We start from the raw sequence: 12,194 nt of genomic DNA on the forward strand, positions 1-12,194 counted from the left end.
CAGTTTCTCTAAGGAGATAAGCCAGTACATTGGCCCCTTCACTAATAACTTCTAAAACTAAAATCTAATTTTAAAACCAGAGGTGATTGTGCTTTTGTCGTTGTTGGGCCCAAACTGTGGAACAGCCTTCCTCACTCAATCAGTTTGCTGGCTCTGTTATTTGATTTAAAAGGTTCATTCCTGAGCCTGGAGCAGCTCTTGACAAAACAACCTGGCTAGCATGTACAGAGGCCTGACCACAACATCTTTGGAATGAATAGAAGCAATCAGGTCTTGTCACTCAACACCAGCTCCGGACCTCAATAATGAACTTGTACCTGGATGGCAACAAATGCAGTTTGTAGCCAGACGTAACAATCTGATGGAAAGCCTTGAACCAGAGGTGGAGGCTTTTCCAGCAGCAGGTTAGTGCCCATGGTTTGATTTGGCATTGCAATGTTAATGTTCACATAATTTGTTCATAAGTTTTCAAACTCTAGTCAACAAAGACTATGTTAAGGTAAATATTAAAGAAAATGTTAGTAGAAGTTTAATATTTAAATATTGCCAGTTTATAGGATCATTGATCTAGTATTAAAGTTAATACCTGTCTTTGATGGTGTCGCTGGTTTGGATTTGAGAGAAGAAACATCTGACTCTTCTTCCTCTTTTTTCTCTTCATTCTCCAGACAGGTGGCTGAAGAGCCGTCGCCAAGACCTGACAGAGAGTAAAGCAGAGCACTGCTGGTAACAGCACAATTTTCTCATAACAGGTTGATTTGGCAAAGATTTGATGCCAGATGACCTTCCTGATGCAACTCTCTCCAGTTATCTAGGGCTGGGACCTGCAGTACACTGGCTTGTGTTCACACATTGTGTGATGAACTTCTCAGAAACTGTTTGCTTGATGCTCATTTGTGTCTGTAGCACTAACTAGATCCTGAAGTACCACAACTATTACTCATGAACATCTGCACCAAAAATGCTGTTTTGGATTGTTTGGGGTCACTTTACCCACTAAGTGTGATTTGTATGCAATAAAGATTGGCGATGGACACTCTAATAAGATTGTCTTTCATATGTTATTGTTCTGCCCAATGAGGTTGCATCAGTTTGATGTTTAAAGGTGCACAGTGACAGGAAATAAAAGAGACATACTAAAAAAAAACCTCAAATACATTACATCTAGCAAGTCTGATTTGAAAACATAAGGAGTAGAACGGAGATATATTTGCATTAAAAAGTAAAAGGAAAAAGGAATACTTAAATAAAGCACTGAAAATTAAAAACAGGTACAGTAAAAATTATTTGTACTTCCCACCTTTTTCTTCCTTCAAGTCTTCAGAAGGGACTTCCTTTTTCCGTCTCCAAGGAAAGGACTCTCTCAGTCTATATAATGCATTATCAAACCCCGGCACACTGGGATCTAAAAAAGAAAAGCACACAGTTTAATGTAGTTTGAATAACAGACTGCAGGCCTGATTTCTGGTCCTTTGTTTTCTCCTGCCAGTGTTTGTGTTTTTGGTTTAAGTTTCACTCTTTGAATTGTGGTTTTCTGTTGTATTATATTTACTGTTCCTGGTTTCTCTTCTGGTTCCGCGCCTCATCTTGCCTCGCCTCATGTTTCTATGTCTCATTGTCTTGTCTGTGTCATCATGAACGTCTCTTGCTTCCTGTTTTATTGTGATAGTCCCTTGTCATGTGTTCAGTGTATTGAGTTTTGTTTCCCTGTGTCTCGTTATGTCAGATTCGTCCCAGCTGTGTTCCCACCAGTTCCCCATCCTCTTGTTGTCCTACTTGTGTATTTAAGCCCTGCATCTTCCTTGTTCATTGCTGGTTTGGTTGTCAATCTTCCCCTGTGTGTCATCCTCCATGTTGCCTCTGCGTTTCTTCCTCGATGTTTCATATCTCAGGCTCCTAGTTCCCAGTTTCAGGTTTTTGTTACGTTTCTTTTGTTCCTCGTGTTCTTTTGTTAGTTTCTCCATGTTCAGGTTTTGTAAGTTTATTCCTGCCATACTCTGCTTTTGTTTGCATTGAGTCTCACTGTAAATAAAAAATCACACCCAACTACTCTGTCGTCTGCATCTGCACTCGGGTCCTTCTGTCGTCACTCCATACGTCTGCCTCTGTAGCTGTGACACTCCCTTTTCCACAGGCAAGCATCAGCAATGCTTTTTGTTGTGAAGTCAGTGCCCCCCCAAAAAATGTTGTTTTTGTTGTCCACTTTAATGACCAGGGCACTGCAGCAAACCTTTTAGGGAACATTTTATAGAGATAAAATCATTTGCAAGTGTGCAGATTTTAGCCAATTTGGTTTATTCTTTCATGACTGTATAATTTTTATTATGAAAGTTGATAATGGGGGTTTTTAACAGAAGACATTGAGAGTTTTATAGTAAGGACACGGGTAACAATCCGTGCATTAATGATGTACATTTAGTTGTTAATATATGCTGGTCAGCCAGCCATCAAAAAAGTGTAAGTTGAAAGTGTCCTATATAAACGAATGCAGGCATTTATTAATATAGCTAATTTCACATGTGCTTTTATTCTAAGGAAACCCATTTTTCCTTGGTACTATGCCTCGATATTTATATGTGGGTTTACTTTCTGCACTGCATGGTTAAGATAGCATTAAATCCTGGAAATATTCTACATGTGCAAAAAATTTGCCATTTTACTGAGGCAAAGTTATTCTGTTATCATACATTAAATATGCTTTTAACTTAACTGATTCTTGCCCAGGTTAAAAATGTTGTTTGAAGGCATCAGATCAGGATTCAGTTATGAACATTTTTCCTTATTTTATTTTTCAGCTTCCCAGGGAAAAGGAGGGGGCAAAACAATCACTCATAAATGTTAATGTTTCACTACTAAATACAAATAGCAGCTTTACTTGGTCAACATTCAATTTTACTTCTGGTTGAGTTTTCAGCAGCCGTTAATAGTATTAATGCTACAGACTAGACAGCTGAGTTGGCATTACTGGTACTGCTCTTAAATGGTTTTCTTCATACTTATCCAACAGATAATAGCCAGATGCAACAATCTGATGGAAAGCCTTGAACCAGAGGTGGAGGCTTTTCCAGCAGCAGATCAGTGCCCATGGTTTGATTTGGCATTGCAAAGTTAATGTTCACATACTTTTTTCACAAGTTTATAAACTTTAGTCAACACAGACTATGTTAAGGTAAATACTAAAAAATGTTAGTAGAAGTTTAATAATTAAATATTGCCAGTTTATAGAATCATTGATCTAGTATTAAAGTTAATACCTGTCTTTGATGGTGTCGCTGGTTTGGATTTGAGAGAAGAAACATCTGACTCTTCATCCTCTTTTTTCTCTTCATTCTCCAGACAGGTGGCTGAAGAGCCGTCGCCAAGACCTGACAGAGAGTAAAGCAGAGCACTGCTGGTAACAGCACAATTTTCTCATAACAGGTTGATTTGGCAAAGATTTGATGCCAGATGGCCTTCCTGATGCAACTCTCTCCAGTTATCTAGGGCTTGTGCACTGGCTTGTGTTCACACATTGTGTGATGAACTTCTCAGAAACTGTTTGCTTGATGCTCATTTGTGTCTGTAGCACTAACTAGATCCTGAAGTACCACAACTATTACTCATGAACATCTGCACCAAAAATGCTGTTTTGCATTGTTTGGGGTCACTTTACCCACTAAGTGTGATTTGTATGCAATAAAGATTGGCGATGGACACTCTAATAAGATTGTCTTTTATGTGTTATTGTTCTGCCCAATCCCACATATCAAGTCTGGCCTGGATCTGGTATCAAACCGGCACTGCTGACTTCTGGCATGATAAGACATATGTCATCCAGATATGGGCCAGGCCTGGCATAGATGGCACTGTTTATGTGATGGAATGCCACATCTGGCTTGATTGTGGTTTGGTTTATGTGGCCCAGGCCCACAGAAAACAGATCTGGCCCGGATCTGGCATCAAGCTGGCACTTCTGACTGACTGGAGTCATGGCAGGGTGTATGTCAACCAGATGTGGGCCAGGTCTGGCAATGATGGTACTATTTATGTTCCTATTTTCCCATTTTAGTTAGAAGACCCAAATGCCATGTTGCAATACTATACTGCTATGGTAACCAACGTTTCAAATGCAGGTGTGACAGGTTTGTGAGGGTACATTTTATCCAAAACCTAGTGACGGTTTACTCATCTTTGACAGTGGGTGGCTGTAGCTCAGGAGGTAGAGCAGGTCACCTACTGAACGCAAGCTTAGTGGTTCGATCCCTGGCTCCTCCAGTCTGCATGTCAAGAGTGTGAATGTGTATGAATGTAAATAGGAAGCACTCAGTTTAGAGGAAGTGTTTGATAAATGTGGCATGTTGTATAGAGCACTTTAAGTAATCTGGGAGACTAGAAAAGCGCTGTATAAGAGTCAGTCCATTCACTGTCTGAACAGAGTTTTGTCATGCTTCTTTTGCACTATTATGTTCTGGCACCTGTTGTTATTACATGGCTTGATTAAGGTACACATTAGGCTGACATCCGGGGCCAGAGCTGAAACTGTTCTGGGCCAGCAGTGTGTCTGCAACTGGCCTTGTGCTGACCCATGTGTGGGCCACATCTGGCAAACCAAATCTGGGCCACCAAAGGGTCGTCATTCTTTGCGGTATGTGAGCCATGTGTAAGCACATTCTGTGGGCCAGATCTAACCCATACCAATTTTGCTATGTGGGATGAGGTTGCAATTTGGCATCAGCTTGATGTTTAAAGGTGCACAGTGACAGGAAATAAAAATAAAAAGAAATAAATAAAAAGAAATTCAAATACAAGTCTGATTTGAAAACGTAAGGAGTAGAAAGGAGATATATTTGCATTAAAAAGTAAAAGTTAAAAGGAATACTTAAATAAAGCATTGAAAATTAAAAACAGGTACAGTAAAAAGTATTTGTACTTCCCACCTTTTTCTTCCTTCAAGTCTTCAGAGGGGAGTGTATCCACTTCCTTTTTTCGTCTCCAACGAAAAGATTCTCTCAGTCTGTTTAATGTATTTTCAAACTTCGGCATACTGGGATCTAAAAAAGAAAAGCAAAAAGTTTAATATAGTTTGAATAACCAACTACAGGCCTGATTTCTGGTCTTTTGTTTTCTCCACTTTCCACAGACAAGAGAACATTTTACAGAGACAAAAAATCCTTTGCAAGTGTGCAGATTTTAGCTACTTTGGTTTGTTCTTTCATGACTGCATGATCTTAAACATGAAAGCTGATAATAGCGATTTTTAAACAGATGACATTTGGAGTTTTTATAGTAAGGGTAACAATCCATGCATGAATGATCTATACCCTGGTGGAGGGGTTTGTGTATTCCAGAGATCCCAGGGGCTATGATGTTGGGGGGCTTTTGTCCCCTGGTAGGGGTGAGGCACCAGATAAAGAGCAATTCAAAAACCCATATGAGAAGACCCAGGGAACAGTTTACCCTTACCAGGATAGGTTTACCGGGGCTCCTCCCTGGAGCAAGGATGTTCCCTGTGCCTTCGGGTCAGGAAACATGTCCTGACTGTCGTCAGCCTCTATGTGCTGAATGACAGTTCAGAGTACCAGGCCTTCCTGGAGTTCATGAAGAGAAAACTGAGCGTAAAAGCGAAACTTTCGATTTACCAGTCGATCTTCGTCCCCACCCTCACTTATGGTCAATAGTCTTGGGTAGTCACCAAAAGAACAAGGTTGCAGATACAAATGAGCTCTCTCCAAAGGATGGCTGGCCTCTCCCTTAGATATAACGTAAGGCATTCAACCATCCAGGAGGCGCTTAGAGTAGAGCCACTGCTCCACATCAAAAGAAGCCAGTTGATGTGGTTTGGGCATCTGACAAGGATGCCTCCTGGGCACCTCCTGGGTGAGGTGTTCCGGGCATGTTGGACCAGGAGGAGGCTCCTCCATCTCTTGGCTGGCCTGGGAATGCCTTGGTGTTCCCCCAGACAAGCAAGAGGAGGTGGCTTGAGAGAGGGATGTCTGGGCTTCTCTGCTAAGGATGCTGCCCCCGCAACCTGGCCCCGAATAAGCAAAAAAGGATGGGTGCATGGATGGATGGATGGATTTGTATGTGAAAGTAAATCTCTACATATCCAGTATGCAGGATCATTGATCTAGTATTAAAATTAAGAAGTTTCACCTGTGTTTGATGGTGTTAGTGGTCTGGATTTGTGAGAAGAAACATCTGACTCATCATCCTCTTTTTCCTGGTTGCTCTTCGGAGAGGTGGATGCAGAGCCAGGACTCAGACCTGACAGAGAGGGGAGAAGAGGACATTTGTAAAAGCTGCTTTCTCTTTTAAACTGACTCTTTAGTCCCTAGTTTCAAAAACACATTCGTCTTTGTGGTGTCACAGCAATTAATGTCCTGCCACAGGATTCAATTCAGGTTGAGCTCTGAACCTTTTTTGGGACGAGCCAAAACATTGATTCTTTGCTTTTTTTTTTCACCATTCTGTTGTAGATTTGCTGCGGTGCACGAGATCATTGTCCTGTTGCATGGCGTACTTTGGGCACATTTGACTGTAAAACAATTTGGTATACAAAGTAGTTCATGTATCCTGTAGCAGGCAAACCAAAGCCCTTGCCTCAAAGGATAACCTGAAGAAGAGGACAGACCAGTAAAGTGGCTTCTTCCACCCTCTTGCACAGGCTGAAAAAAATCTAGTATTTTGCTGTTAATGTGGGGAAAAATAAATATATCTTTATGAAATATAATAGACATTAAACTTCTGGGGAAAAGAGCAATATTTTTACATCTTCCATTTCTTTGTATTTAAAGTTTGAGGTGAGTTTTTATATCTTTACCAGCACTAGTTAATGTTAACTCAAGGAAAACCCAGAGGAAAACTTGTCTGCTTATGTATGACCCAGACGCTCCTTCATTTAGCAAACAGACATGTTCCAACAAGTTTAACGGTCTTCTTGTGTTTCGTTTTATTTTTCTAAGGAAATTATGTCTTTCATAGTGCATGTGTGCACATCATTCTGTCTGCAAACACAGTAGCTTGAAAAGTTTGGAATGAATTCTGAAACTGTAGACTGAGGTCATCTTAACTACTCATTAAAATTTGCTTTACATCCACTGAGATCTTCAATACCAACTTAAAATGTGTTTATTTGTCAGAAATTGACAAAAAGCTTAAAACTATGATTTTTAGTGTGTGCATTGTTTCTCACTGCCAGTGTTTGTACTGACAACGTAAAGGTACATAGGCGATGATATATATGGTCAAGTAAATATGACATTAGTTTGTATACAAATATCATGTTTTACAAGTTAACCCTAAAATGCATTATATCTTTAAAGAAAGTTAGTTAGAAATATGGGTGGGTAAAAAAAGATATCCAAACTCAAAGTAATTTGAATTTAAATAATCCGATACTGATTGATTATTGAATCCTTAAATCAATTTTTAAATATAAATGTATTTTGCCACGTATGTCAGAGTCTCAACTAAAAGCTCTCAAAACCATTTCAACAACCACAAAACAGATAAAACTCCACAAAACAGATAAAACTCCACAAAACAGATAAAACTCCACAAAACAGATAAAACTCCACAAAACAAATAAGATTCCACAAAACAGATAAGATTCCACAAAAGAGGGAACACAAAGCGTGGATCCTTCTCAGAGTACTTCAATACCAGTTTTCTGCCTTATTCGCTTTCTTATTATACACCAGTCTACAGCTGTGTACGGTGTATGGTGATGTCTGACGCTTTTTTCACCAAAAATGACCTCAACACTGGGCCCTCTGACCACCACCAGTAGGCAACGGGTGAAGTGTCTTGCCCAAGGACACAACGGCTGAGACTGTCGGAGCCGGGGCTCGAACCAGCAACCTTCCGATGCCAACTCTTGAGCCACGATCGCCCCTACAAGGTTTAGAGGGTTCTTTTGACAGTACATATCCAAGTCAGATGATCATATTTCTAATATTTCTGAATCAAATTGAATCAAACTTGAATCATTTGTAGAAATCAGTGACAATACAGAGTCTTATTTAGAAATATACTGTTGTATAATATTGTATAATTAGCTAAAGTTAATCATGTCCAGTTATTACAGATAAATATCTACACAGCAAAATCTCCTGTGTTAAATTAACACTGGAGAGTGTCTATATGGGCCCACACCTCTGAGTGTTAAATACAACACTGTTGAGTGTTAAATTAACACTTTTGATAGTGTTATATGTTTAAAAGTAACCTAGTCAGTTTTGAAGATTAACAAAGACTAACACTGAGCAGTGCTGATTTTCTAACACTGGAAAATAACTCAAAATGTTAGAAATATTCCAGTGTTAGAAAATCAGCACTGCTCAGTGTTAGTCTTTGTTAATCTTCAAAACTGACTAGGTTACTTTTAAACATATAACACTATCAAAAGTGTTAATTTAACACTCAACAGTGTTATGTTTAACACTCAGAGGTGTGGACCCACATAGACACTCTCTAGTGTTAATTTAACACTGGAGATTTTGCTGTGTATTACCCATTACCTGCTCCTACATAATGTTTGTGTCAAAGTAAATCTGTCATCTTTATCTGATTTTTACTGCACTACAAATTTCCTGTAGGACATTTAAAAAGAACAAAAGAAAACTACATGAATATATACATTACAATTACAATACTGTAAAGTAAACAGAGTGAGCTGCCGTGGTGGAGCTTTGTGAATGCATGTCTCCTAAAATCAAACATCACCGTTAATGTCTTGGACAGGGGGACACATTTCTGCACCTACATTTTCTAAATGTAATGGTGCCTGCCTTCAGTCAGCTTGATAGATTTATTTATTTTGCTTTACTGCACATACTGTGTGTACAATAGCACCCACATCTCAGAGGAATGACTCACGTGGGTCCTCTAGGGAAATATGTGCAACCCGCACTGTCAGAAAGCTGGGAAACACTCATACTGTAAGTTAAGATTTTAGGCATAGAACATAGGAGACATATCAAATGTGAGCAACATGTCCTAAAGTTGGGAAAGGCAGCAAAGTAAGTGGTGCTAACAAGAAACAGCTGGAGGAAAATTTTGCAACTGGTTAGTTTAATGCCCACAGTTCAGTAACATGATTGAGTATGAAAAGAGCATCTTAGGGAGACGGAGGTGCACCAATCTGCAAAAAATGGACACTCAGTCCTCTGGCCTAAACAAGAGAGACACCATCTAGCTTGCCATCTGTGTTTACATTTGACAGGAGATTTTATGAAAACCCCAACGGTACTCACTGGGTGACGGAGGTTGTGGTGAAGCCGCAGAATCCAACTTCTTTGCAGGTTCATCTGATTCTGGTGATAACTTGGATTCCTTGTCACCAGGAGATGGAGGATTCTTCCGTGTTGGAAGCCGGAGGCTCCTTCTAAACTTCCCCATCATGCCCACATTTATGCCACCATCAGTCGACGTCTTCTCATCGCTCTTGATGGATCCGTTGCTCTTGGTGGACACCGTGTCATTGCTGGGGTTCTCAGTGGACTTGTCCATCATTTGTGACATGTTATTCCATTATCTACCCAAATGTGAAAATGTAATAAATATTCAAGTAAAGTAATGAAGCATTTCTATTTTGTTACTTCTTATCTGGATTTTAATGATAGTTATAGTAATTTGTGAGAAAGTGCCTCAATGAACAAAATCTTACATAATAAAACCTGTATAAGTGCTGTATAAAGAACCAGTTTATTGACTAAGCAATTCATTGTGGCTTTCACCAGGATCATCATAAAACTATATTAGAGATAACATTTTAAATCAGATAGATTGAGGTAGAAAAACAGAGAGCAACACGTTGTTTGTAATTTGGGACCATTTAATCTCATCTCTCAGGTCCTGGACTTTCAAATACTTTTTATCTGCTGTTGATCGTTTTTAGCCTCGCAAAACTTCAATTTGTCCAGATTACTAAATATTTCAAGGACATGCTGCACACCGTGCTGAGATAAGAAATTAGATGTCGCTGAACACAAATGTGTGTGTGTCTGTGTGTGTGTGGAGAGAGAGACAGCAGAGTGATTTCTCTCGCAGTTTTATTTTCAAGATTGATATTCAGTCCGTGTATGCAAACCGTACCTAGTTACAGTAAAGAGAAAAAGATGTACTTACCTCCGGTTTCGCACAGGTGATAGAACTTCCACAGTTTCTTCCCGCTTCACCTGCTTTCGATTACTAGTTCAGGTTTGGCAAGGTCAGAGGGTGTGACAGAGCGCGCACGCGGGGCGGGGTAGGAGGGCATTTATAATGGGCAACGTCCCTTTTTTTATGAAAGCGATACGTCACTAACCGTTTAAAGAGCAGGCGCACAAACGAGGGGCAAAAGCAAGCGTGTCACGTTCACAGAAACGGGACAGTTTCCAGTCATCCAGTCTGAGCTGTGAGTCAGAGCACCTTACAGGCGTGTTTTGGTCAAATGTATACTTTACAGGTGAGACAATGAAGTCGCAGCATTATGTCTGCTGCATAACCTTTGACAGTGTTGCAGCGGGTACTGAAGAAAGAAATACAACAATAGGTGTCAAAAATGATAAAATCTCTCGAAACCAGTGTGTTGTACTTCTGAGACTTTTTTTTTCCTTCGCTGTTGTTTTTTAGAGGTCTAAAGAAGGGAAACTGTGCAATATATCACAACAGGAGAAATTAGAGAAAATACCTGTAACCTCTCACGCTGATATAGATGCGGATAATTGTGCTCAAGTAATGAAATCAAATGCAACGTGATCACAGTCCACTAGAGGGCAATGTGGGTGCTATATTTGTTTCGGGGAAAAAACTGTTGATTGAGTCTTGTGTCTACATTTTTATGGTATATGAAAAATGGAGCAAAACTTAATTTTTAAGAAAGTGTTGTTTACAGAACTGAGAAAAATCTCATGAATATCTTTTTGAGTATTATTTACAACATGGTTTCTATGTTTGGCAAGTAAATGAACACAAGTTGCATTAAAACCAAATCCAACGTGACATTAGGACATTTATGTCCACTAGAGGGTGGTCCACTGGTGTGTGCTGTAGTTATGCGTGCAGGGGTTTAGTCTTTGTCCATACCTTTTTGAAAAAAAAGTAGAATTGGGTTTTTAAATAAGATGATAGAAATATGTGAGATTTGTTTCCAAGTGCTGTTTTTATGCGCATCATCATCATAATAATAATAATGATGATGATGATGATACTACACATAAGATTATACATTTATCTGAAAAATGAATTGACTTTGATGGTTATCTGTCTGGTTACCTTTACAAAATAACACACATGAGCAGATTAACATAATATATACGTTTGATGTGAAATATGTCACGTTTCTGTGTCTGATGTCAAACACAACAAATATGACAGGACAAAGGATAATATTTTAAAGAGTGTACTTTATTACTTCACTGTAAACACGATATTTCCATTTATTATTTATTCTTGTATAAATACAAAAATAAAGACTTATTCTATACTAACTTGCATAAACCAAGAAACAAACATAAATTATTGCAGAAATTCTGACTTTTTTCAGTGGTTGTGTACATTTTTTAAAAGCAGTACCTTATATTATAGTATAGTATTATTTACAACACTGAGAAAAACTAATAGATAATATCAAAATGAAAACTTCGCTATAAGGTTACATGTGAAACAATGTCCCAGTGCATCAGAGTATTATTTATCCATGTTGTTACAAGACGTCGGTTCTATTATTTCAGCAGTATCTAATACAGTAATAGAAGACTAGGAAACACTTCCAGCAGAGTTATTATTATCCAGGGTCATCAATGCTGTTTAGGTGTAAAGCCTGTGTGTCTGAGTCCACCATGACATAAAACTCTCATCTTGTGTCTTGTAAATACACAGAGTTTACAACAAGGTGCAAACATGAGGTTACACTGAAGAACAAGAAGGTCAGATTAGACTTTGCCAGAAAACATCTAACAGACGCACAGTTCTCGAAAAATTATATTTCAAAAGATGAAACCAAGATTAACTTGTATCAGAACCATGGGAAGAGAAAATCAGGAGGAGAGAGCATGTGACCGATTTCACGACCACATTATCTGTGAAACATGGGGAGACAATGAGCCTCATTTACTAATATTTGCCTGGAAATATTTTTACCCTGTGCAGAAATCAAACGCAAAATCCCATTTGTGAAACGTGCATGCCAGCCTATTTTATTGTCACCACGGTGCATATGTTAGTAAATCAGA

General features: G+C 39.0%; 1 protein-coding gene across 1 annotated transcript in view; it reads right to left on the reverse strand.

Moving 5' to 3' along the window:
- LOC146611635 (uncharacterized) overlaps window positions 1-9,501 on the reverse strand; it is a 29,315-nt gene extending 19,814 nt beyond the window's left edge. Inside the window, exons 1-6 of the mRNA XM_085343000.1 lie at window positions 9,234-9,501; window positions 6,133-6,243; window positions 4,917-5,030; window positions 3,255-3,365; window positions 1,301-1,405; window positions 587-697 (exon numbers count right to left, since the gene is read on the reverse strand). Of these exons, the coding sequence (XP_085199126.1) occupies window positions 587-697; window positions 1,301-1,405; window positions 3,255-3,365; window positions 4,917-5,030; window positions 6,133-6,243; window positions 9,234-9,501 (820 nt within the window). The remainder of the gene's footprint in view (window positions 1-586; window positions 698-1,300; window positions 1,406-3,254; window positions 3,366-4,916; window positions 5,031-6,132; window positions 6,244-9,233) is intronic.
- Window positions 9,502-12,194: the final 2,693 nt, after the last annotated feature.

This window comes from Diplotaxodon limnothrissa, linkage group LG19 (genome assembly GCF_057381915.1).
Source record: "Diplotaxodon limnothrissa isolate DT_005_m linkage group LG19, D_limnothrissa_male_GT1.1, whole genome shotgun sequence".
In the NCBI taxonomy this organism is placed as follows: domain Eukaryota; kingdom Metazoa; phylum Chordata; class Actinopteri; order Cichliformes; family Cichlidae; genus Diplotaxodon; species Diplotaxodon limnothrissa.